The 26,361-nt window shown below is 53.9% G+C and overlaps 1 protein-coding gene across 2 annotated transcripts in view; it reads right to left on the bottom strand.

Annotated features, from left to right (window-relative positions):
* spag5 (sperm associated antigen 5) overlaps nt 1-26,140 on the bottom strand; it is a 34,890-nt gene extending 8,750 nt beyond the window's left edge. The window contains exons 1-20 of one of the 2 annotated variants that reach the window (XR_010968548.1): nt 25,884-26,140; nt 23,819-23,888; nt 22,155-22,304; nt 20,262-21,301; nt 17,058-17,250; nt 15,525-15,644; nt 15,269-15,361; nt 14,376-14,510; nt 13,770-13,889; nt 11,949-12,041; nt 11,544-11,678; nt 11,253-11,346; nt 9,571-9,718; nt 9,378-9,440; nt 8,506-8,680; nt 5,426-5,538; nt 4,248-4,422; nt 2,756-2,852; nt 2,046-2,129; nt 779-862 (exon numbers count right to left, since the gene is read on the bottom strand). Coding sequence is in view for 1 of the 2 variants with exons in the window: in XM_068008567.1 (XP_067864668.1) it covers nt 779-862; nt 2,046-2,129; nt 2,756-2,852; nt 4,248-4,422; nt 5,426-5,538; nt 8,506-8,680; nt 9,378-9,440; nt 9,571-9,718; nt 11,253-11,346; nt 11,544-11,678; nt 11,949-12,041; nt 13,770-13,889; nt 14,376-14,510; nt 15,269-15,361; nt 15,525-15,644; nt 17,058-17,250; nt 20,262-21,301; nt 22,155-22,304; nt 23,819-23,884 (3,178 nt within the window). In the remaining variant the exon portion in view is untranslated. The remainder of the gene's footprint in view (nt 1-778; nt 863-2,045; nt 2,130-2,755; nt 2,853-4,247; nt 4,423-5,425; nt 5,539-8,505; nt 8,681-9,377; nt 9,441-9,570; nt 9,719-11,252; nt 11,347-11,543; nt 11,679-11,948; nt 12,042-13,769; nt 13,890-14,375; nt 14,511-15,268; nt 15,362-15,524; nt 15,645-17,057; nt 17,251-20,261; nt 21,302-22,154; nt 22,305-23,818; nt 23,889-25,883) is intronic. The other variant, XM_068008567.1, reaches the window with a different exon arrangement.
* Nucleotides 26,141-26,361: the final 221 nt, after the last annotated feature.

Genomic DNA, 26,361 nt, shown 5'->3' with positions numbered 1-26,361 from the left:
ATTCAAAATGGGCTAAAACGCCAGGTTCAAAAAGATATCATTAATTTTTTTTTCACTCTCGGGATGTGGGCGTCACCGGCAAGGCCGGCATTTATCGCCCATTCCGTCCCTTGTTACCCCGAGAATGTGGCGAGGCGCCTTCTAGTGGCAACTGTGTATAACAGTGGCTTGTTCGGTCACTTCAGTCAGCCAGCCACATAGGGGAGTCACGTGTCGGCCCAGACCGGGTAAGGACGGCAGGTTCCCTTCCCTGAAGGACATTAGTGAACCAGTTTGGGGTTTAAAACAATCCAGCAGTTTTTCTGGTGCCACAAATGACCAGATTTATTTGCCCTGGTGAGAGTTGAACCCCTGCATTGCTAGGGCAGGGCAACAACACTACACTACCGGACCCACAGTGTGCGTTGTGAGGGGTGGGGGTAAAAGGACTCAGCCAAGGTCCTCGATTCTGGTCTTTGTTCAGTGATTCCGGCTGGAAAGCAGCAAGTGTGGGCTTTGGGTGAGTGAAAAATCAGGTGCTGCTGCAATGCCGCCCACAGATGAATAGCCTGCCAACACCCACTGCCTACATGAAGAACAGCTGTTTGGGCGAGTTACTGGAGGGCTGATGGTGCCTGCCAAACCGCAGCCAGCATTGAAGGGAGGGGAGGAAGGGCCCTGTCCGATTACCTGTGTCCCTCACTAACCAGGAGGGGAGGACGGGCCCTGGTCCAGCCCCTTTGCTACTGGTCAGCCCTGCCAATGTCACAGTGAAAGGGCAAATGCAGCAACACCTCACCTGTTTTCTTGGTCGTCACGGGCTCAACTCTTGCAAAGGCACCACGACAGCTTCCGAGGTCAAGGGAAGCTCCTTCATCACGCTCTGCAAAAACACAGGCACAGTTAAAAGTTACACAGACGATTACCTCTTCACAGCACCCTTCACCAGTAAACACCTCCAGAGCTTCACAGGGCTGAAACGGGCACCGAGCAGCAGTGGGACAGTGGAGGGCAATAATTGAATGCGTGGTTATCAGGAGCTCTTTAAAGGAGGGAACGGAGTCAACAAAGCAGAGGGGTTGGGGAGGAAATTCCAGAGGGTGGGGCTGAAAGAGCTGAAAACTCTGTCATTGAGGGGGGAAAGCAAATGGGGTGCAGGGCAGGAGACCAGTCAGAGGAACAAGTGATGTGGGCGGGGATGGAAGGGTTAGGGGTCGGGACAGGTCATGCGGGCGGTTTATGAAACGGTGAGGATTTGAAACTCAATTGGGGTGGGGGGAGTCAATGGTCAAGAACAAGTGGGCACAGAGTTTCTAACGAGTATCCGAGGGAATCAGAATATTCTGTTTTACTCCAGTACTGACTATTCGGAAGATTTGCAAGACAGCAGCACTACTCCAAATCAAACTGAGCTTAACATTTAAAAAAGGCTGGAGAGGGCCACCTGGAAACTTGTGTGCTTGTGAGGGAAAAAAAAATCACTCAGGCAAAAGTTCCCACACCGCGCGGGACCGCCAATTTCTTCATTTTTTAGTAAGTGAATTTTGTGCTCATCAGATGAAGGACGTTCGTAGATTCCACTGTGGGCACCACACTCCCCATCACTCCCAGGGCAGGTACAGCACGGGTTAGATAGAGAGTAAAGCTCCCTCTACACTGTCCCATCAAACACTCCCAGGGCAGGTACAGCATGGGTTAGATACAGAGTAAAGCTCCCTCTACACTGTCCCATCAAACACTCCCAGCGCAGGTACAGGGTTAGATACAGAGTAAAGCTCCCTCTACACTGTCCCATCAAACACTCCCGGGGCAGGTACAGCATGGGTTAGATACAGAGTAAAGCTCCCTCTACACTGTCCCATCAAACACTCCCAGCGCAGGTACAGGGTTAGATACAGAGTAAAGCTCCCTCTACACTGTCCCATCAAACACTCCCAGGGCAGGTACAGCACGGGTTAGATACAGAGTAAAGCTCCCTCTACACTGTCCCGTCATACAGCATGGATCGTTGTCTCTGGCTGCGGCTGGTTATTTCCGTGATACTCGGTATTTTCCTGACACCTTACCTGCTCGTTTTGGCGTTGTGGGGTTGATGGGAGCAAAGGCACTGTGCTCACTTCTGATGTCACACGGAGCCCCTTCCTGATTCTCTGTGAAACCGGACAGTAGGAAAAGAAAAGAAATCTCAGCACTGCAGTAAACAGCAAACAGTACAGTTCAATCTTAACAGCATAGCGAGGCAACCTTCTTAAACACTCCCGTCGCCTCTCTCCTGAAGACGCTGCTTCTTCACGGGACACAGTTCCATAGCTGCCCTGATACTCACCCAGGTGCCACCCTTCATGTGTGAACCTCGACAGCAAGTATTGGCAAGCTATTTGACTTGAAGAGGCGCCACAGCCTAGCTATGCCCGTCCACACCCAACACACTTACGCAGTTTCCAGCAGGAGTGAGTGGGTAACAATTGGGAGGTTAGCAGAGGATGGAAGCTCCCTTTACATTAGGTTAGGTTTTATTTTGTGTAATAGTCTTTGGCTAAGACTGTCACAAACTTAAATTTTGAACAGAACTCTTACAGGGAGCAGACAATGAGAATTTCATCCCATCCGCTGGGCAGGCATCAAATCCACGCCCCAGAGACAAATGGCCAGCGTCTGACCCGACCCACCGACCTGCCCAATCACTCCCCCCAAACTCCGACCCAGGCCCACCCCACCCCCCCCAAACCTCGAAGCCCCACTCACTGCATCGTCAAACTCCCTCCAATGGATTTACCTTCGATGGATTGGTCTGTGTCCTGCACTTCCTCCTTTGTTTGGGACACAGGGGCCAGTTGGTCAGTTCTGGCACCAACTCCGGCCCCCGGACGATTCTTGAAAAATCAAAGCACCGAACGTCACAGAAATTTCAGTGAAAGACGCTGGACACCAAAATTAACCAGCACAAAATTTATAAACACGTCCCCCCCGCCTCAGAAAATTACTTCTCCCTTCCCCGAGTCTTGGTTCCCCTGCACCACAACCCCACTGGCCAGAGCTTACTGAAACCTTAAACCCAGCCCCCGTCTGCCCTCTCAGGGGGACAGAAAAATCCCACGGCACTATTCGAAGAGCAGGGGAGCTCCCCCCCGGAGTCCTGGCCAATATGTATTCTTCAACCAACTAAAAAACAGATTATCTGGTCATTTCTCTCATTGCTGTTTGTGGGATCTTGCTGTGTGCAAATTGGCTGCCGTGTTTCCTACATTACAACAGTGACTGCACTGTACCTAGCTGTGAAGCACTGTGGGACTTCCTGAGGTCATGAAAGGCACGAAATACAAATTCTGTCTTCTCAACTAACCGACTGCTCGAATTCCCTCGTTTGACTATCTTTTCTGATGTTGCCTCAGTGATTATTTTGAATAAAAATGTGTAACTTGCACAGGGTGCAATTTAACAAGTTCCATCAGCCATAATTATTCATCTCAGTGACTGCCGGTAACACCGAGGGAGCTGGCTTCTCGACAGAGCGAGGAAAAAGGAGCCAGTGACCTGGGGTGGTTCAGTGATTATTACTACAGCTGTAAGTGGGTTAATTCCATCGCACGACTGGGCTCGGAACTACTCTCAGCTGATTTCAGCCTAATGTATTTCTTTTTCCTTTGTTCCTCTGAAGGGGGCTACGGTTCCACGAGCAGCTCCGGTACCTCAGTGTGGTAAGCATGCTCAGCTGTGAGCTCAGGACAATGAGCATTAGCAAGCTATTTGACTATGGAGGGCTTCACAGCCAAGCCGACGTCTAAACGCGTGCATTAACTCAGGCAACAACAACTTACATTTATATAGCACCTTTAACATAGTAAAACGGCCCAAGGCGCTTCACAGCAGCGATTATCAAACAAAATTTGACACAGAGCCAAAGAAGGAGATATTAGGACAGGTGAGCAAAAGAGATAAGAAGTAGGTTTTAAGGAGGGTCTTAAAGGAGGAGAGAGAGGTAGAGAGGGGGGTTTAGGGAGGGAATTCCAGAGCTTAGGGCCCCAGGCAGCTGAAGGCACGGCTGCCAATGGTGGAGCGATGAAAATCAGGGATGCGCAAGAGGCAAGAACTGGAGGAGCGCAGAGAGCTCGGAGGGTTGTAGGGCTGGAAGAGGTTACAGAGATAGGGAGGGAGCGAGACCATGGAGGGATTTGAACACGAGGATGAGAATTGTAAGTTTGAAGCGTTGCTGGGGAGCCCTTTCTGCTCGTTACTCTGGGGAATCCCGAGTATACTCGAGATCTTACCTGCTGCCATTTCTTTAGGGTGCACTCAGCTGAATTGGTGACCTCGTGTATTTGACCATTCAGAGCCGAGATCTCGACCATGGCCTGGTTCATCTGCTCTCCCATTTCCAGCAACATCTCTCGTGCATCCTTCTTAACTGTATCCAGGCTCACTTGGAAGCTGTCACACTGGGTCCTGGTTGAGAGAGAAAATAAAGATGTAAAAACAAGCATTTTCACCAGTGCAGCATCGGGGCTTGCACAAGATTGGGGGCAATAAGTCTCGCTCAGTACGTCAGTGTGTGTGTGTGTGTGTGTGTGTGTGTGTGTGTGTGTGCGCGCGCAGGATCAGGGGCTGAGTTTACTGACCTCTCTCTGTGGCCCCCGCCCACCTTTACCTCTGCAGCTTCCTTCAGCTTAAGTCCCAGCTCACATCTGGCGCACAGTGCGTTTCTCATCCTCCTGTTTAAATCCCTCCATATCGCTGTAGCCTTCTCCAGCCCTCAAACTTTCCGTCTCTGGCCTCTTGTGAATCTCCCACACCCTTTGCTCCACCATTGGCAGCAGTGCCTTCAGCCACCGCGGCCCTGCACTCTGGAATTCCCTCCATAAACCTCTCCGCCTCCCTCGAGCCCACCCCATTAAACAAGCTATCGATCACCCCTCCTGACATCTCCTTCTTTGGCTGGGTGTCCATTTCTGTCTGATTATGCCTCTGAAGCACATTAGAACGTTCTTCTACTTTAAAGGCTCTTTATAAAAGGCAAGTGGCTGTTGTTTCTGCCTCCAAGTGTTCAGTACCACAGCCCTGCACTTGGAAATCCCTCTTTAAACCCATACTGCGTCTCCCCACCTTCAAAACCCACCTCCAGCAGAACCCTCGGATACCTCCCCCAACTCTTCTCCCAACTCCTGCTTCGGAGTTTGCCCCTCTCCGTGACCCCCACCCACCCCCGCAGGAAGGTTTTGCCCTGCTCAAGCTCCTATACAGAGCTAGTAGCTGTTTACAGTCTCACTGTGGAACAACATTTGAAGAAAACACTCTAGATGTAAAAGGATTCTTCCCATTTGTCTGGTTTGTGACTCCCCACAGTCAACCAACCAACCCCCGAGCCCCGAAACAGGCCCAGCCCCGATACACACGTGCTTTGATTTGGGCGGGGGCGGGGGCGGGGGGAAAGGGAAGCTCGCTCACTCACCGCAGTTCCTCACATTGCAGGTTACGATCGTGCAGCAAGTGGACCTGTTCGCTGAGCTGAACCTCCGTCTCCATCAGCTGCTCCCGGGACATTACCAGCTCCTGCTCCAGAAACTGGCACCAGAGAATAAACAATAGGGTATTCAAGGGTTACCCTCCCAACAATGCAAATCAATCAATTTCCATTTGTATCAAACTTCTGTCCTTCCTACCAACTGCAGCCAGAGTCAGAGATCCACCTCCCTGTTATAGGGTCGTGTCACACCAACATACAAAAGTGACGGACAGGAAAAGACCCACTGGTTCATCCAGCCTGTCCCATATTATGGTGATGTCTTGTGCATCAAAATACCGATACTCCCCACCCCACCCAGAGCCACGTAATCTCCTAGGGAAGGCAAGATAAAAAACCCAGGTCAATGGGGGGAGCGGGGGGGAACAGGGGGGAGGGACAGGGAGGACCAGGTGAGCAGCACTTAACATGGGATGAAATGTGCACACAGCCTGGGACAAGTTGAGTTTGTGAGGAGGAGGAGCTCGGTGAGAACAAAACACTGAGTCTGATGATGACAGAAGTGTAGACGAGAGTTTCAGCATCAATGGCTTTTAAGGAAGGGAAGAGAGCCAGGGTCGGAGTGTTTATCGACTCCCGTCTCCGTGTTGGGGGCCACTTTGTGGGCTCTTGGACCTTGAGCGAGTTGGACAAGTGCTGCGTGAAGGGGCATGAATTTCTGAAAGCTCATTTGTGCCGATAATTGGAGCACAACCCAATTTCCTGGGAAAATCTCCCAGCAATTCAGGCCACCCCTCTGGAGTGTGCCAGAAGTAGGTTAGTCTAAAAATGACAGGAGCAGGAGTCCATCCCACAGGATGAGGGGGATAGAAACCCAGATACCAACTGATTAAAGGCCCCACCCTCCCCATCTGAGGCTTGGCAATTGTGTCAAATAAAAGGTGTAATTTAGAACCTGACACAAGAGAACCAAAAAAATTGGAAATCAGGAGAAAAAAAAGAGGTCACGAAAGCTGCAGGGGCTAAATAAGCAATCAGAGAGCAGTGCTCAGGTATAATTGCCACTTACCCAGGGGAGGGGGAGGAAGGAGGAGGGGGAGGGGGGGGGAGGAGGGGGAGGGGGGGGGAGGGGGGGGGAGGGGGGGGGGAGGGGGGGGGAGGGGGGGGAGGGGGGGGGAGGGGGGGGAGGGGGGGGGAGGGGGGGGAGGGGGGGGGGAGGAGGGGGGGGGAGGGGGGGAGGAGGAGGGAGGGGGGGAGGAGGAAGGAGGGGGGGGGGGAGGGGGGGGGAGGGGGGGAGGGGGGGGGGAGGGGGGGAGGAGGGGGGGGAGGGGGGGAGGAGGGGGGGGGAGGGGGGGGGGGAGGAAGGAGGAGGGGGGGGGGAGGGGGGGGGGAGGGGGGGGGGGGGGAGGGGGGGGAGGGGGGGGGGAGGGGGGGGGGGGGAGGGGGGGGGAGGGGGGGGGGAGGGGGGGGGGAGGGGGGGGGGGGGGAGGGGGGGGAGGGGGGGGGGAGGGGGGGGGGGGGAGGGGGGGGGGAGGGGGGGGGAGGGGGGGGGAGGGGGGGGGGGGGAGGGGGGGGGAGGGGGGGGGAGGGGGGGGGGAGGGGGGGGGGAGGAAGGAGGAGGGGGGAGGAGGTGGAGGGGGAGAGAGGGGGGAGGTGGAGGGGGAGAGAGGGGGGAGGTGGAGGGGGAGAGAGGGGGGAGGGGGGGGGGGAGAGGAAGAGGGGGGGGGGAGGAAGGAGGAGGGGGGGGGGAGGGGGGAGGGGAGGGGAGGGGGAGGGGGTGAGGGAGGGGGAGGGGGAGAGGGAGGGGGAGGGAGGAGGGGGGGGGAGGGAGGAGGGGGGGAGGGAGGAGGGGGGGGAGGGAGGAGGGGGGGGGAGGGAGGAGGGGGGGGGAGGGGGAGGGAGGGGGGGAGAGGGGGGGAGAGAGGGGGGAGGAAGGAGGAGGGGGGAGGGGGGGGAGGGGGAGGGAGAGGAGAGGGGGGAGGGAGGGAGAGGGGGAGGGGGGAGGGAGAGGAGAGGGGGAGGGGGGAGGGAGAGGAGAGGGGAGGGGGGGAGAGGAGAGGGGAGGGGGGGAGAGGAGAGGGGAGGGGGGGAGAGGAGAGGGGAGGGGGGGAGAGGAGAGGGGAGGGGGGAGAGGAGAGGGGAGGGGGGAGAGGAGAGGGGAGGGGGGAGAGGAGAGGGGAGGGGGGGGGGGAGAGGAGAGGGGAGGGGGGGGGGGGGAGAGGAGAGGGGAGGGGGGGGGGGGAGAGGAGAGGGGAGGGGGGGGGGGGGGAGAGGAGAGGGGAGGGGGGGGGGGAGAGAGGGAGAGGAGAGGGGAGGGAGAGAGGGAGAGGAGAGGGGAGGGGGGGGGAGGGGGGGGGGGGAGAGGAGAGGGGAGGGGGGGGGGGAGAGGAGAGGGGAGGGGGGGGGGGAGAGGAGAGGGGAGGGGGGGGGGGGAGAGGAGAGGGGAGGGGGGGGGGGGAGAGGAGAGGGGAGGGGGGGGGGAGAGAGGAGAGGGGAGGGGGGGGGAGAGGAGAGGGGAGTGGGGGGGGGGGGGGGAGAGGAGAGGGGAGGGGTGGGGGGGGGAGAGGGAGAGGAGAGGAGAGGGAGAGGAGAGGGGAGGAGACTCCATACTGTTTAATGCTGAGAATCCTTCAAAGGATCACCAGCCTGTTGCTGCTCAGTGAAGTTCACCTCCAGCCATTGAGTCCTTGGACCCTGGATCAGTGCTCAAGTTTCACTGACCCCACCTCCCCCACCCCAAGTTATACCCCCATGTCCAGTTCTAAAACCGCGCCCTTTGACCTTCAGGAACACCTCCCACCACTGAAACCCATCTCTTCGACTGATCCAGTTCCTATTCCTGAAAATTCCTTCCCTTCCTACTTTAGGGAGCGCTCGATGTGACCAGTGCTCTGTAAATTGGAAGTGGCTGCCGTTTCTGCAGGGGGGATAGCGAGGATTCGGGTGTCAATAAATCTCACCGCCTACCCCGTGCACAGCTCTGACTGAGCGGGAAGCTTCAAACCAGTATCAGGATCAAGTGAACGTGAACCACATCCCCAGTCATCCTCTCCCAGTTCCTCAGTTACCTCGTTATTATCCGCAGTCAGCGCGGCCTGAGCCTGAGTGTCAGAGAGTTCCTGCAGCTTCTCGTCCTTCTGCTTCAGCATCCTGGTCAGGTGGGTGACCTGAGCCCGAGACTCTGCCACAGCCAAATCCACACCTTCCTTCTCCTGTTTCAGCTTATCCAGAGTCTCTTCCAGACTGAGGGCAAAGCACAAAACAACAGTTAAGAAAAATATTATATATATAAAAAATATAAAAATACACAAAATGTGACTAATACACTAAAGGTCGATGCAGAACTTGTTCTGTAACCTTTAATACCCTTGCTTAAAAAAAAAATCTATCCCTCTCAGTTTTGAAATTTTCAATTGACTCCCAGCCTCAACAGCTTTTTGGGGGAGAGAGTTCCAGATTTCCACTCCCCTTTGTGTGAAGAAGTGCTTCCTGACATCACCCCTGAACGGCCTAGCTCTAATTTTATTATGCGCCCTTGTTCTGGACTCTCCCATCAGAGGAAATTGTTTCACTCTATCTACCCTACAAGAATCTTTAAAACACTTCAATTAGATCACCCCTTAATCTTCTGAACTCAAGGGAATATAAGCCAGGTTTATGCAACCTGTCCTCATAATTTAACCCTTTAGGTCCAGTATCATTCTGGTGACTCTGCGCTGCACCCCCTCCAAGGTCAATGTATCCTTCCTGAGGTGCGGTGCCCAGATGGGATCTGGCCAGAGCTTTATACAACTGCCACCATCTTGAGATAAAGGCCAACATTCCACTCGCCTTGACTCAGTCCCATAAGTGAGATACTTGTCCCAAAGTGCTTCAAAGCCAATTAATCTCAGTGACTTATGTAGGAAAACACGGCAACTATTATATTGCACAGGATTACCTTTGTATGTTTTCCCTCAGAGTGCCTACAAGCTCCTTGTTTTGTGCTTCGCAGGCCTGCAACCTAGAGGGAAGAGGAGGGAGAACATTCATACTGTTACAGCCCCGAATATTCAACGCTGCACAATCTAACCACAGAACCAAACGCGCGCCGGCATTAAAGGGCCGGTCACCTTGGTGACGAGCTGACTTACCTCTCCGTCCGCTGGGCGAGCGCCGCCTCCGTGAGCTTCAGTGAGGCCTCTGTTGTCGCCACCTCCACAAAGTATCTGCTGTTGTCCTTCATCAGCTTGTTGCGCTCCTCCTCCACCTCGGTCAGCTGCGCCGTCAGTGTGGTCAGCCCTGGAATGGGTATCGAAGGGTTAACCGGCAGCAGCGGGACCGCGAGCCACTTGCACTCCCGCTTCACTCACACCGCAGCAATCGGCGGCGCTCCTTCAAAACAAATCCATGGCGACGGACAGAGTGTCCTGTGTTCCAGACAGTGCGTGACTGGGACAGGTGAGCTGGTGCGTCACAGTCACTACACATCAGCACTTGGTACAGCGGAGAGCTATATTTATATAGCACCCATCAGGGGTGGAATTGGTCTTGGCAGCAACGCAGAACGAGTGATAGGGAATCAGCCCCCGTTTTACACTCCGCACAATTTTCAATTCCATTGAAGTTCACGGAAAATAAAATGGGGCCGGGGGAGGGGCTGGGGGGACATGGTGCAAATCGGGGGGCCGATTCACTGTCATCTGTTCTACCCTACCACCAAAGACCAGTTTCACCCCCACCATGCGTCTGTCCCAAAGTGCATCACAGTCAGTGAATGGCAGTAACTTATATCGGCAAACATGCCAACCAATTTGCACACAGCAAGATCCCACAAACAGCAAAGGTGAATGACCAATTAATCTGTTTCTTAGTGGTGTGGATTGAGGGAGAGCTCCTTACACCGACCGATCTGAATGTCTGACACCCACCTGGGTCAGGCAGACATGCTTCAGCTGAAAGTCTCCTCCAAAAGACAGCACCTCTGACAATGCAGCACCCCTACACTGAGTGTATCAGCCTAGATCATGTGCTGAAGTCCCTGGAGTGGGCCTTGAACTCACAACCTTCTGATTTAGAGGCAGAACTGCAAACAAAAGCACCAAGCTGACACCTAGTATTGCAAATTTGCCTCAAAATCCTGGAAGTGGTGAAAATGCTGGGTTCTGAGCGGACCCAAGCAACAACAAATCACTTGCCTATCGGTGACACACAGAAATAAAATTAGAAAGAATGAACTTGTATTTCAATAGCACCTTTCACAACCTCAGGACGTCCCAAAGCACTTTGCAGCCAATTAAGTACTTTTTTGAGTCACTGTTGTAATAAAAGAAAAGCGGCAGCCAATTGGCACACAGGAAGATCCCACAAACAACAATGTGATAATGACCAGATCATCATTTTTTAGTGAAGTTGGTTGAGGGATAAATATTGGCCGCAGGACACCTCAGAGTTATACAGCACGGATAGAGGCCCTTCGGCCCATCGAGAACTCCCCTGCTCTTCTTTGAAATAGTGGCCGTGGGATCTTTTACATCCTGAGAGGGGCAGACGGGGCCTCGGTTTAACGTCTCATCCGAAAGGCGGCACCTCCGACAGTGCAGCGCTCCCTCAGTACTGACCCTCCGACAGTGCAGCGCTCCCTCAGTACTACACTGTGAGTGTCGGCCTGGATTATGTGCTCAAGTCTCTGGAGTGGGACTTGAACCCATGACCTTCTGCCTCAGAGGTGAGAATGTTAATCACTGAGCCACGGCTGACACCTCAATTTAGTCAAACGAGGAAGTAAAGCAATCTGGATAGGGCGTCTGTAAATTGCCACCATCTCTCGACCTACCAGATTTCAGCTGCAGGTTCTCGCAGGTCAGCCGTTTAACCTTATCCAGCGCATCGTGGAGTCTGCACGCAGTTTGCTCCAGCTCCTGCTGCATCTGGGATGCAAAAAATATTTATTTATATACACTGTACATTTGAAAACAAGCCAGGATCTCAGGATTAAAAGATCCTCATTGGAGATTCTGTCCAGCTGCGCAACAGGAGAGATCTCAGCAGTGCCGTTTAAATAAAAAAAGATCAACATGGGAGCAGTGGGAGGGAAAGAGCAGGGCTTCAACAGACCAATACTCACATTTGCCTCCTTCCATTTCGCCTCGTCTACCTCTCTCCTCAGAGCTGTTTCCTGTTTCAGGGCACTCGCTGTTCTTTGGGTCATGGTTTGGAGGTGGCTGGTGCTCTGACAGGCAAGGTCCCGGGCTTCCTTCAGCTGTGTAGACACAAGCTCATGTTCAGAATTAAACACTGTACAGGCCCTTTCCAATCAGAGGACGGGGAGCATTTTTAATCTGATGGGAGAACTCCGCCACCCAGGCACCATTCCCGATAACTGCTGTGATGGACTTTGGCTGTGGTCAGAGCAGACCATCGCTTGGCCCTGCACACAGCCCCCATGGCTGGGGGGTGGTGGGGTGAGGATTAGACCTTCCCTCAACACAACAGGACAATTCTTTATAAACAGGAGCAAGTGGTCACTGACCTGCAGGTGGATCTTCTGGTGATTCGCTGCCATCTCCTCATAGGTGATTACTGCAGACTTCGCCACCATCTCAAACTCCTCGTTTAACGCACTCTGAGAGCGGACAAGAGGGAACAAATTCAGATTTCAAATATTGAAACATCGACTCGAGCGCAGGTTCTGCATCGCGTGCAAGGACTGGAAACACCCAGCACCTCACTGGTTACAAGACGGAGCTGGCCGGCCTGACTCCTGGGCAGAGAGCAGCAAGTTCAGGTCCCAGCCTCAAACTGCAACCCAGGACATCGGTGAGCCCAGGTTCAGATCTGCCAGGCCTCTTCCATTTATATATAAGCACTTTACCAAATCTCAAACATCCCAAAGTGCCTCACACAGAATTATCAGAACAGGAGGAGGCCAGTCAGCCCCTAGAGCCTGTTCCGCCATTCAATCAGATCATGGCTGATCTGTACCTTAACCCCATTTACCCGCCTTTGCTCCATATCCCTCGATACCCAACAAAAATCTATCAATCTCAGCCTTGAAAATTTTAATTGACCCCCAGCATCCACAGCCTATTGATGGAGAATGTTCCAGATTTCCAATATTATGCCCCCTTGTTCTGGACTCCCCCCACCAGAGGAAATATTTTCTCTCTATCTAATCTATTGAATCCTTTTATCATTTTAAACACCTCGATCAGATCACCCCCCCTCAGGGAACTCAAGGCAATACAAGCCAAGTTTATGCAGCCTGTCCTCATAATTTAACCTATTTAGCCCCGGTATCATTCTGGTGAATCTGCACTGCTCCCTCTCCAAGGCCAATCTATCTTTCCAGAGATGCGGCGCCCAGAACTGAACACAGTATCTCCGGATGGGGTCTGACCAAGGCTCTGCACAGCTAAAGCATCACTTCTTCCACTTTGTAATCCAGCCTCCTTGAGATAAAGGCCAACATTCCATTAGCCTTTTTACTGTGAAGAGAAATGAGATAGGTAGCAGCAAGATTAGTAAGAGCACCGCATTGGGAAGGTGAGTTTGCTGTTAAAAGTATAACAGCAGCTGTCACTGTGCCTGTAGAGACACCGACCTCTGAGGTCTTCAGTTAACAGGAGGAAGAAGCAATAGCTTAGGAAGTGATGAGTGCAAGTTCTTTTTCTAAAATTAAATTTCAAATCCAATTAATAAGTATTGAGATGTGCAGCAGGTGCGAGCTGGACCCTGCTGTCATATTTCTTGCAATCGAGGCCTGTACACTTTTGAAATAGTGAGATGTTGAGTATGGAGACTGTCCAAGAACTGCCCCGACATTTGCCCCCGACGTTGCCAACAGTTTGGATCAAAGTGTCTACAATTCATACGCTAATATTTGCACAGCGTAATTTCAAGGGCCGAGCGCCTGATTTTTAAAGCATAAGTCCATTTTTCCTGTCATGCGCTGTGGAGATTACCTTCGACAGCACCTCCCAACCCGCGGTCTCTACGACCTAGAAGGATAAGGGCAGCAGGTGAATAGGAACACCATCACCTCCAAGTCACACACCATCCCGATCTGGACATATATCGGCCGCTCCTTCATCGTCGCTGGGTCAAAATCCTGGAACTCCCTCCCTGACAGCACTGTGGGAGAACCTTCACCACGTGGACTGCAGCGGTTCAAGAAGGCGGCTCATCACCACCTTCTCAAGGGGCAACTAGGGGATGGCGGTGGCCAGTGATGCCCAAATCAAAATAAAGTTTTCAATGAACCTTCATTAATAGCACAGCAAACATTCAAAGCAGCCCTGCCCTTATCTTGCAAAAGATGATTACTTGCCCCTCCTCCCCACGAATCACTCACCTGTTCAACTCTGGCGTGGTATAGAGACTCGCACATCTGTTGCCAAGTCCCCAGGTCCAGTTCCAGCTGACGGATCCGCTCGGCAGAATTGGCGGAGAGCTCATTGCAGCACTGCTGCACCTGGGGGGGGGGAAAACGGAGCACAGGAGGGGGTCATTCTGGAATTCACCGCATGAATCAAAGGCTCTACAAGTGACAGATCTCTCGTGCAACTGCCCCACTAAATGCCCAAACTTCAAAATTCCCACTCCCTTACCTCACCCGTAGCACACACGCTGGGGGTACTGACCCCCTCCGCCGCCCCCTTACTACAGACTGCTATTCTTCACGTACCACTCGAGGCAGGAAGGGGTTAATTACCTCCCAGGAGTCGTATCCAGGCCGCAGCCACCGCGACAACAGGGCAGTAGATTATCGCTCCCCTCACCCCCCTAATTCCGCCAGACAGGGCTGAAATTTCAACCCAAGGTGTCAGTCACTGATTGGCCTGGGGTGTGGAGGCGGGGGAGGGAGACTATAGCCGAGCCTGATCCAGTCCATACCTGGGGGGGGGGGAGGGGTAAGATAGGAAGGGGAGCAGTTATTTGTTCAGTGGTTCTCACTCACTGCTTCCTTGTCTCTGAGCACGGTCTCAGTGCGTTTCCTCATCTCCTCACGCTGCTCGAAGGCTCGCCGGGTCCTTTCCCTCATTGTGCTCAGCACTTCCATGTTGCTCTTCAGTAATTTTCTCATCTCCTGATTCTGCAGCAAGAGACAGAAACCGCATCACATGGCGAGCTGGGGGCGGGGGCAGGGATCGTACTGCAGAGCCCCTTCCCCCCACCCTCTCCTGAAGACACCAGCTCTCACTGGGGTATGATTCCACCACACTGGCTATCCTCTGGTCTCTTGCCCCGTGTGTGCCCAGATAGTGAACACCAACAGGCTAATCAGCCATGGGGGGGCACGACAGCCGAGCCTGAGCCCACCGCTGCTCGATGTCCCTCCAGTATCAGCTGCTGGATAGAATCAGGAGTGGGGGAACTACGGCTTATTTCTCCCTTGCTCAACCCAGGGTCACTGGAGGCCGTATTGTAGAGTGCCCACACCACTCCCCCGGCACAGAACTCACTGAGCGCTCACTGGAGACTGGAGCAATCCTCTCCTGCCTCACAGCGAGCCCACACTATACCCCACTGCATGGGCCACACGCTGTCTGCCCACTGACCCAGGACTCTGTCCTCGTCGCCTCTACCTCCTGACCAGCAAATGTTCAGACCTATGACACGTGGAGTGAAGTTACTCCGTCTCCTCAGCACCTCAGAAGGAGCCACACTGGCTGGAACAGTCTGTATTGTCTGACACAGGATTTGGCAATGGTAGAACCCGGAGGGCAGATCGCCCCTACACCCAGGAAATGGAATTTCCCACTGATGCACTTGGCAGTGGGGGAAGGGGCAGGGGGAGAAAATCAAATAAGAAATGTGACGATCAATCCAGTTTTAGTTCTGTAATCTCACTTGCTCATGCATTCTCGCTCTCTCTCGCTTCATTTCCTCATAAGCTCCATCTGCACTGGCCAGAGATTCCTCAACTTCTTCAACAAGCGAATTCTGCCAAGGAAAAACATTGGAATCAAGATTGAGACAGAAAACATGGAAAACACACACACACAGACACAAACACAAACGTTTCTCAAATCAGTAATACCACCTCCATGAAAACTAATAGAAGCTGCCACCCAGTCACCCCTGGGCACAGCCTGTGGTTACTCACCTGCTGCTCGCGGGTCTGACAAATCATATTGTGGAGCTTCTGGTACTGGTCCAGACTGAGCTCCAGGTCTCGCACTCTGCTGAATTGCTGTAGGTATAGGCTGCGGTACTGGTCATCCACCTGTTTGCACAAAGACAACAACAGTGCATAAACATTTTAAAACTCCCACCGCTCTCCAACCAGTGTGTGGTTGGGGTGGGGGGACACAAGGAGGAGGCTCTATTCTTGCTGTCAAGGCTTTGAAGGAAGATCCCAGATGGGGGATTCAGTACCAATCTTGGAATGAGAGTCCCAGTACACGACTGGCTGCGAAGGCTACGCAGATGTGAGATTTTTGGCTTGAGATTAGGGGTTCGAGTAGAGTTTCTTCGCTCTTGTTCCCTTGGAGAACAATGTGAAGTAGTGGGAGGATTCGCGGGCTGATTGACGGTCCGACAGGCCGCAACGTGAACACTCCTTCCGTGGCCGTAACCATCTTTATACCAGCCGATGGCGGGGGGGGGGGTTAGTCCTATAGGGTGGGAGGGTTTCTCGGGCTCCCACAGCCCATGCGATGAGGCGTGGGGGGGGCACCCACACCCACCGGACACGAGAATCCCGCTGGATGTCAGCCCAGAATTCAGGTCCAGAGCTCCGGTCTCCCCTCGAGTGAGAGTTCGAACCCTGTTCCATCTGACTCAGAGGGGGGGAACACTACCACTGAGCTAAAGGCACAGTCCCAGAGTAGTGGGTGCACACTTCCAGCATTTGTACGAGATTCCTCGGAACTCTGTCACCCAGCACATCAGTCAATTTATTTTAACGTAGCAGCATCTGTTAATAAAGGGGACTCTAGAATTCCAAACAGGGCCTGGTTCAAGGAATTTATTATTTTTCTCCCCCAGTGAAGATTGAGAAATTATATTAAACTTGTGTAGAACCTCGGTTCGACCACACTGGAGTACTGTGCACAGTTCTGTCTCATTATAAAAAGGATATAGAGGCACTGGAGAGGGTGCCAAAAAGATTTACAAGGATGATACCAGAACTGAGAGGTTATAACTATCAGGAAAGACTGAACAGACTCTAGAAAAGAGAAGGCTGAGGGGTGACCTGATAGAGGATTTTAAGATAACGAAACAAAACTAGGGGCCATAAATATAAAATAGTCACTAATAAATCCAATAGGGAATTCAGGAAAAACTTCTTTACCCAGAGAGTGGTGAGAGTGTGGAACTTGCTACCACAAGGAATAGTTGAGGTGAATAGCATAGAGGCATTTAAGGGGAAGCTAGATAAACACATGATAGTTAAAGGAATAGAAGGATATTCTGATAGGGTGAGATGGAGAGGTGGGAGGAGGTTCATGTGGAGCATAAACACTGGCATAGACCAGTTGGGCCAAATGGCCTGTTGCTGTGCTGTATATTCTGCGTAATTAACCGATTTCCAAGAAAACCGATTGCAATTAAACAGCAATCTCCGTCTCACAGAGATGGAAAAGCAGCCGCCCGGGGACACAAATTCAGCTCAGAGCAGCTCAGCACGGTTTACCTCCAGGGCCTGGGTACTGTTTGTCTGAGTGACGGCCTCCCTCTGATCCGCAGGCCCGGCCCGTAGGCCCAGACCCTTGCTCTTGGACAGGTCGCTCAGCTGGCCAGACAGAACTTCGTTGATGAGCAGGGCCGTCTCTAGGCGACGCTCCAGATCCCCACGGGGAAGAGACTCCAGATCCTCGCGGGAAAAGCTGCAGACAACAGACGAAAACACATCAAAGGCAACTCGCCAATTTGGGGGTGGGGGGGGGTGGGGGGAGACCTTGCAGCCATGATCAAAGCCGGACGTCCCGAGGGGGTTACCCAGACAGTCGGGACAAAGTGGCTCCCTCGCGGAGTGAGTTAGTGATGCTGAAGCTCCCTATACTGGTAGCAGTGTGCGACTGCAGGCGTGACCATGTGTCGCACATCAGTGATCCCCAAATATTCACGTCTTTGAAGATGGCAGAGTAAGTTGATAAGACGGTTATGAAGGCATATGGGATACTTGGCTTTGTAAATAGGGGCATCGAACACAAAAACAAGGAAGCCATGCTGAACCTTTCCAAATCACTGTTTAGGCCTCAGCTGGAGTATTGTGCACAATTCCAGGCACCACGCTTTAGGAAAACTGTCAAGGACTTGGAGAGAAGGTTTACCAGGATGGTACCAGGGATGAGGGACTTCAGTTACGTGGAGAGATTGGAGAAGCTGTGATTATTCTCCTCAGAGCAGAGAAGGTTAAGGAGAGATTTAATAGAGGTGTTCAAAATTATGAGGAGTTTTGATAGAGCAAATAGGGAGAAACTGTTTCCTCTGGCAAGTGGGTCGGTAACCAGAGGTCACAGATTTAAAATAATTGGCAAAAGAACCAGAGGGGAAACGAGGAGAAATGTTTTCACACAGACAGTTGTTAAGATCTGGAACGCACTACCTGAAAGGGTGGCGGAAGCAGATTCCATAGGCAATTGGACATGTACTTGAAGAGGGCTAATTTGCAGGGTTATGGGGAAAAAGCTGGGGTGTGGGACTAATTAGATAGCTCTTTCACAGAGCCAGCGCAGGCACAACGGACCGAACGGCCTCCTTCTGTGCGGTAAGATTCTATGATTCTAAGGAGTGGCAGGAAGAATACATTAGAGATACCCACTGACCATAGTATTAACACTCGCACATCTTTGTGCTTTTTTTAAAAAAAAAACAAGGGTTTGCCCAGTCCAGAGTCACTGCCCCACCATGTGGAGATTCAGGTCACGGGGCCCCCCCCCCCCCCCCCCACCCCACCCCGCCACCCCACCGAGAAACACATTGCGGTCGAGAGCCAGTAATTGCGAATCCCGAGTCAGAGGGATCGTAATTCCCAACTTTCCTTCCCCGGGGCTCCACTTGTTCCTTCCCCGGAGATCAACATATTCAACGTCACCCATCAAAAAAACTGCTCCGTTCATTCACAATTATCGAAAGGGGTCAGCCGCGCCAGGGTCAGGCAGCTCACAGGAGTTCGTGGAGGGTGGGGTGGGGGAAGAGACGTTGGCTTGGGCCGAGCGCCATCGGTCAGTGCTGCTTCCGTACCGAGCAGCGGTCACTTCGGCATCCAAGGGACAGAAACCCTCCCCTGTCCTCACGCCTGTGACAGTCCAGAGTTCCAAACCGACAATACAGCACAAAAAATCATCATGTGAAAAATAGAGAATAAAAAGAGGTACGGGAACAGGCGGGGGAGATACTTTCACCCAGGCCCAGTCTGGGATTGAGCAGCGGGAAGTGCCGATCACTCGAGGGCCCTCAAACTACATAGTTGTTATTCTGATCTGGAAAGCACAGCCTGAAAGGGTGGAGGAAGCAGATTCAAAAGATGATAGATTCATACAGCATGGAAGGAGGCCTTTCGGCCCATCGTGCCTGTGCCGGCTCTTTGAAAGAGCTATCCAATTAGTCCCACTCCCCTGCTTTTCCCCCCAGAGCCCTGCAATTTTTTCTTTTTTCTAAGTATTTATCCAATTCCCTTTTGAAAGTTATTATTGAATCTGCTTCCACCGCCCTTTCAGGCAGCGCATTCCAGATCATCACAACTCGCTGTGTAAAAAAATTCTTATCACCCCTCTGGTTCTTCTGCCAATTATCTTAAATCTGTATCTTCTGGTTACCGATTCTTCTGCCACTGGAAACAGTTTCTCCTTATTTACTCTATCAAAACCCTTCATGATTTTGAACACCTCGATTAAACCTCCCCTTAACCTTCTCTGCTCGAAGGAGAGCAATCTCAGCTTCTCCAGTCTCTCCACATAACTAAAGTCCCTCATCCCTGGTACCATTCTAGTAAATCTCCTCTGCACCCGCTCCAAGGTCTTAACATCTTTGCAGATTATAAATGTGAAATTACCCAGGCCACTGAAAGAATGCTGTAGCAACCCTGCCACCAGCACCAAACGGGAAAGCAAATTACAAGGCTTCAATCGTAACTTTCAAAAGGGGAATTGGATAAATACTTGAACGGAAAAATTTGCAGGGCTGTGGAAAAACAGCAGGGGGAGTGGGGCTAATGGGAGAGCTCTTTAGAGCCGGCACAGGCACGATGGGCCGAATGGCCTCCTTCTATGCTGTATGATAATGAGCACTGAGAGCGAGTTGTGTGTGCTATATCAGTTTATGATTCTACATTAAGGTATGAGCGCAGAGACTGTTTTGGAGACGGCTGCAGTAACTCCAACTGTGCAGATATACCAACATTTTAAAAATTAAGTTGCGGGATGCGGGCCTGGCTTGCAAGGCCGGCATTTATTGGCCACCCCCAGTTGCCCTGAGAAGGTGGTGGTGAGCCTTCTTGAACCATTGGGTAGATACAACTGGGTGGCTTCAGAGGGGAGTTGAGTCAACCACTTTGGTGTGGGTCTGGAGTCACATATAGGCCCAGACCGGGTAAGGACGGCAGGTTTCCTTCCCTAAAGGACATTAGTGAACCAGTTGGGTTTTTACGACAATCCGACAGCTTCACGGTCACTTTTACTGAGACCAGGTTTTTACCTCCAGATTTCTTAAAACTGAATTCAAATTCTCAAACTGCCCACAGTGGGATTTGAACTCACGATCTCTGGATTATTAGTCCAGTAACACAACCACCACGCCCCCATAACCCCCCACCGCACCCCCCCCAACTGTGCCCCTCCTGACCCCCCCCCCCACCTCAGCACCCTCCCACCCACTAAAGCTTCCCCCAACTTACTTCCACAACAGAGAGTCAGTGAGCACTGCACTGTCCACCACTTCACTCTGGCCACCCTCCGACACCGAGGTATTGACTTCCTTCTCAGCCAAGCTGACGGGGGTCACACAGGTCCCGGCACAGTGGGTTCCCATGGGAGTGATCACCGTGCCAACCTCCCGAGAGATGATGCGGCTCCTGCCCACTTCTCCCACCAACTGTCTCCAGGCGGCCACGGCCTCCGCTGGGCCCGGGGTTCGCAAACTCGAGTGGACGATGCACATTAGGGCGCACGGCTGCTGGGCAAGCATGGGGCTTGTGCCCACCTCCACACCGGCCCCGGAGTGTCCGTCTTCGGACACCAGCACCCCCTCCCCTGTCCCCGGCACCCCCTCTCCCGTCGGCAAACACTCAGGGGCACCACAGGCCTCCTCGACTGTCCTTTCAGGCTCGCCAATGGCCTCGGAGGAAAGCAGACATGCCACTGACCCACACGACACCGCCACAAGTCCTTGACCCTCACTCCCCCCCGACTCAGGAGCGACGTCCAAGGAGGAATCAGCTGCAGCCCCGGGGCAAAGACCCCTGAACCCCCCCAGCCCCCCTGCGTTCTCAGGGCTGGCAGGCAGGGTGTCCCCAGGGTCCGCGACCGTCTCCTCGGCCACTGCCTCGGTCCCGGGGGGTGGTGGTGATCTGCGTTGCTCCAGTGGGCAGCCCGAGATTACAATGCCGTTGCCGATTGACGGCACGGGATCCTTCCATGCCTCGGTGGTGGCCTGCTCCCCCTTGTGCACCGGGCTTGTAATTGCGGCCCGTGCCCCGGCTGAATCTGAATCTTCGCCCTCTGTCCGCGAGGACTCAGGAATCACACCCCTGGCTCCGTGTTCAGGAGCTGCTGCGACGAGCGGCCTCCGATCTCTGCAGGCCCCCACTCGGGGGACTGCGTGCCTGACCAGGGGAGTCAGACCGCTGCCCTGGGAAGTGCCGATGAACTGATCTTCCACAAAGATTTTCTGGCAGAGATCTTCATAAACCAAAGGTGGGACCTGCTGGCCATCCTCCTGCAAAGACAAAAAAAAGACCCTCAAAACAAACACTGACTTTCCCCAAAAACAGAAAGAGACAAAGTGCTGGAACTGCACAGCCTGCTCCTGAAGAGCAACACATCAGGCCGAGATTACTTCAGGAGAAACTTGCATTTCTATTGCCCCTTTCACAATCTCAGGACGTCCCAAAGCACTTTACAACCAATGAAGTACTTTTGCAGTGTAGTCGCTGTTGTAATTAGGAAGGCAAATAACATGTTGGCCTTTATTGCAAGAGGGTTGGAGTACAAGTGAGGCAGTCTTGCTACAATTGTACAGGGCTTTGGTGAGACCTCACCTGGAGTACTGTATACAGTTTTGGTCTCCTTATCTAAAGAAAGATATACTTGCCTTAGAGGCGGTGTAACGAAGGTTTACTAGATTGATTCCTGGGATGAGAGGGTTGTCCTATGAGGAGAGATTGAGTAGAATGGGCCAATCCGCTCTGGATTTTAGAAGAATGAGAGGGGATGTCAGTGAAACTTATAAAATTCTTAAGAGGGCGTGACAGGGTAGATCCTGAGAGACTGTTTCCCCTGGCTGGAGAGTCTAGAACTCGAGGACAGAGTCTCAGGATAAGGGGTCGGCCATTTAGGACTGAGATGAGGAAAAATGTCTTCACTCAGGGGGTTGTGAATCTTTGGAATTCTCTACCCCAGAGGGCTGAGGATGCTCAGTCGTTGAGTATATTCAAGATTGAGATCGACAGATTTTTGAACTCTAAGGGAATCAAGGGGATCAGCCCCTCTCTCCTCGCCCCCCCTCTGTGCCCTCCCCCACCCACTCCCTTCCCTCCACGTCCCCCCCCTTCCTCGCCCTCCTCCCTCACCTGCAGATGCAGCCTGCGGATCAGTGGTGTCAGGGTAGACCCCAGCAAAGTTAACGAAGGCCTCTTGCTGATGGAATTCTTCAATTCTCGCTGAGCACTGCACTGAGGCAACACTTCCTGCAACGGGACCCGCGCGCACTTCCCGATCAGCTGCACGGGAAGCAAAGGAGAAGGGGCAAAGTTTCAGCACAGATTTGGGAACAAAGCATTAAAATTCAGGCAACAAAAAATGAACATAAATCAACAGATTTCTGCCTCCCGCCCCCAACACAGTGCTGGACATAGGACCAAATGGTGGCGGGAACCCTCTGGTAGTGCGTGTAAGTGGCAGCCATGAGCCCAGCGGGTCTGCAGGGGCATCACATCCTCGCCCGATGTCGACATGCGTGCACAGTTCCAGCGGGAGCTCAGGCTGATCCTTCTACTCCCTCAGCCAGGACACCGAGACCAATTATATGGAACTCCTCAATTGCTGCCCAGCTGAGACTGTCTAACTTTATAAAAGCCAAACCTTTATAAATCACTGTCGTGTCCAATTCTGGGCACCACACTTTAGCAAGGATGTCAAGGCCTTGGAGAGGGTGCAGAAGAGACTTACTAGAATGCTCCCAGGGATGAGGGACTTCAGTTGTGTGGAGAGACTGGAGAAGCTGGGATTGTTCTCCTTAGAGCAGAGAAGGTTAAGGGGAGATTTGATAGGTGTTCAAAATCATGAAGGGTTTTGATAAAGTAAATAAAGAGGAACTGTTTCCAGTGGTAGAAGAGTCAGTAAAAAGACGCAGATTTAAGGTGATCAGCAAAAGAACCGGAGGGGAGATGAGGAGGAATTTTTTTTATGCAGAGTTGTTATGATCTGGAATGTGATGTCTGAAAGGGCGGTGGAAGCAGATTCAATAATAACTTCCAAAAGGGAATTGGATAAATACTTGAAGGGAAAAAGTTTGCAGAGCTATGGGGAAAGAGCAGGGGAGTGTGACTAATTGGAGAGCTCTTTCAAAGAGCCGGCACAGGCATGATGGGCCGAATAGCCTCCTGTGCTGTACCGACTATAGAATCACAGAAAGTTACGGCACAGGAGTCGTCCATTTAGCTATGCCGGCCGAAAAAGAGCCAGCCAGCGTAATCCCACTTTCCAGCACTTAGTCCGTAGCCCTGTAGTTTACCACACTTTAGGTGCACATCCAATTACTTTAAATGAGTTAAGGGTTTCTGCCTCTCCCACCCTTTCAGGCAGTGAGTTCCAGACCCCCATGACCCTCTGGGTGAAAAAAAATTCTCCTCAGCTCCCCTCTAATCCTTCAACCAATTACTTTAAATCTCTGCCCCCTGGTCACTGACCCCTCTGCTAAGGGAAATAGATCCTTCATATCCATTCTATGAACTAGAGTTGAGACCAGGGATGGAGACAGGACCTTCTGGTTCAGACAGTTCAGCAGCACAGGGGGCAATGTGTACACCCAGTGAGTGATTGGAGGGGGAAGTGGCTCATTCACAGGAGCTTAACTTCGTTTGAGTTTATACTGAATATCATGATTTTTATTAAATATTTATTCTCAGGGTGTGGGCAGGCTGGTAAGGCCGGCATTTATTGCTGACGGTGCCACCCCTGAACCCACGATTTACAAACATGCAGCTGGTTCACAGTGGGGTCCGAGAGTACCCACGGTTTGCAATTCCTCGCCCTCGTTCTCAGAGGACGATGATGCCGCTGATCTCCTTGCGCTGAACATCTCCCTGCAACGTGAGAGAGAAACACGGTCAGTAAATGGGCATCGGTGGCAGAGCGGGTGAAGAGCAGTCAATCGGGTTCAAAGTTAATGGTTCTCGGTGTTAAAAACAGACAGACCCACGGGTTTAAACGGGTTTGTGGTCAGATTTAAAATCTCACTGACCATCGACAACTTGGGGGGAGGTCAGAACTGGAACCGTGCAGGGACGGGGCTTGAAGTGGTTCCAGGGGCGGGCGGGCAACAGGTGGGGGCGAGACGCCCAGGCCTCAGGTTTAACCAGTCACACTGAGCGGCCCGGGGGCCCAGTCATTGAGCCACCGGCCCCTCGATTGGCACCAAACTACGAACAGGCCCCACCCTGAGGGCCCGGAGCCCCGGTCACCGGGAAAAGCCTGAACTTCCCCTGGGCCCGCTCTTTACCTCTCTCCCCCCCGGGCTTTTCCCCCCTCACTCTCCCCCCGGGCTTTTTCCCCCTCACTCTCTCCCCCCCCCCCCCCGGGCTTTTCCCCCTCACTCTCCCCCCGGGCCCCGGGCTTTTCCCCCTCACTCTCTCCCCCCGGGCCCCGGGCTTTTTCCCCTCACTCTCTCCCCCCGGGCCCCGGGCTTTTTCCCCTCACTCTCTCCCCCCGGGCTTTTCCCCCTCACTCTCCCCCCGGGCCCCGGGCTTTTCCCCCTCACTCTCTCCCCCCCCCGGGCTTTTCCCCCTCACTCTCCCCCCGGGCCCCGGGCTTTTCCCCCTCACTCTCTCCCCCCGGGCCCCGGGCTTTTCCCCCTCACTCTCTCCCCCCGGGCCCCGGGCTTTTTCCCCTCACTCTCTCCCCCCGGGCCCCGGGCTTTTCCCCCTCACTCTCTCCCCCCGGACCCCGGGCTTTTTCCCCTCACTCTCTCCCCCCGGGCCCCGGGCTTTTCCCCCTCACTCTCTCCCCCCGGACCCCGGGCTTTTTCCCCTCACTCTCTCCCCCCGGGCCCCGGGCTTTTCCCCCTCACTCTCTCCCCCCGGGCCCCGGGCTTTTCCCCCTCACTCTCTCCCCCCGGGCCCCGGGCTTTTCCCCCTCACTCTCTCCCCCCGGGCCCCGGGCTTTTCCCCCTCACTCTCTCCCCCCGGGCCCCGGGCTTTTTCCCCTCACTCTCTCCCCCCGGGCCCCGGGCTTTTCCCCCTCACTCTCTCCCCCCGGACCCCGGGCTTTTTCCCCTCACTCTCTCCCCCCGGACCCCGGGCTTTTTCCCCTCACTCTCTCCCCCCGGACCCCGGGCTTTTCCCCTCACTCTCCCCCCGGTCCCGGGGGACCCCGGGCTTTTTCCCCTCACTCTCTCCCCCCGGACCCCGGGCTTTTTCCCCTCACTCTCCCCCCGGGCCCCGGGCTTTTCCCCCTCACTCTCTCCCCCCGGGCCTTTTCCCCCTCACTCTCTCCCCCCGGACCCCGGGCTTTTTCCCCTCACTCTCTCCCCCCGGACCCCGGGCTTTTCCCCCTCACTCTCTCCCCCCGGACCCCGGGCTTTTCCCCCTCACTCTCCCCCCGGGCTTTTCCCCCTCACTCTCCCCCCGGGCCCCGGGCTTTTTCCCCTCACTCTCTCCCCCCGGGCCCCGGGCTTTTCCCCCTCACTCTCCCCCCGGACCCCGGGCTTTTTCCCCTCACTCTCCCCCCGGACCCCGGGCTTTTCCCCCTCACTCTCCCCCCGGACCCCGGGCTTTTCCCCCTCACTCTCCCCCCGGACCCCGGGCTTTTCCCCCTCACTCTCCCCCCGGACCCCGGGCTTTTCCCCCTCACTCTCCCCCCGGACCCCGGGCTTTTTCCCCTCACTCTCCCCCCGGACCCCGGGCTTTTCCCCCTCACTCTCCCCCCGGGCCCCGGGCTTTTTCCCCTCACTCTCCCCCCGGACCCCGGGCTTTTCCCCCTCACTCTCTCCCCCCGGGCCCCGGGCTTTTTCCCCTCACTCTCCCCCCGGACCCCGGGCTTTTCCCCCTCACTCTCTCCCCCCGGGCCCCGGGCTTTTTTACCTCTCTCGCTCCCGCGTCGTTTCCCCCAATTCAAATTTACCCGCACCGTCGCTGATTGGCTCTTCTGCCGACCTTATGTCATCGCGCTGCGTGCTGCGTCAGCGCCGATTGGTCTGGGCCAGTTGCCAAGGAGAACACCGCCAGCCGCCGGTCCTTAGCGAGGAGGGTCTGTCGGAGACAAGAGAAGACCAGAGGATGACCAGGAGCCGCCTCCCAGCAGCGCCACCTGTCGGCCGGAGGCCAGGCCACTCCCCAGTTCAATGTTGCAACCAACATACAAGGAAGGTCATGGAGCAATAATAAAGTTTATTTTTATGCAGCGCCTTTCACGGCCTCAGGACATCTTCCAGTGCTTCACAGTCAATGAATCACTCTCAAAGTGTCCTCACTATTTTCATAAAAACAGAAAATGCTGGAGGAGCTCAGCAAGTGAGGCAGCGTCTGTGGAGAAAGAAACAGGGTTAATGTTTCAGGTCGA

Source organism: Heptranchias perlo, chromosome 28 (genome assembly GCF_035084215.1).
Source record: "Heptranchias perlo isolate sHepPer1 chromosome 28, sHepPer1.hap1, whole genome shotgun sequence".
In the NCBI taxonomy this organism is placed as follows: domain Eukaryota; kingdom Metazoa; phylum Chordata; class Chondrichthyes; order Hexanchiformes; family Hexanchidae; genus Heptranchias; species Heptranchias perlo.
This window is presented reverse-complemented; position numbering and strand designations above follow the sequence as displayed.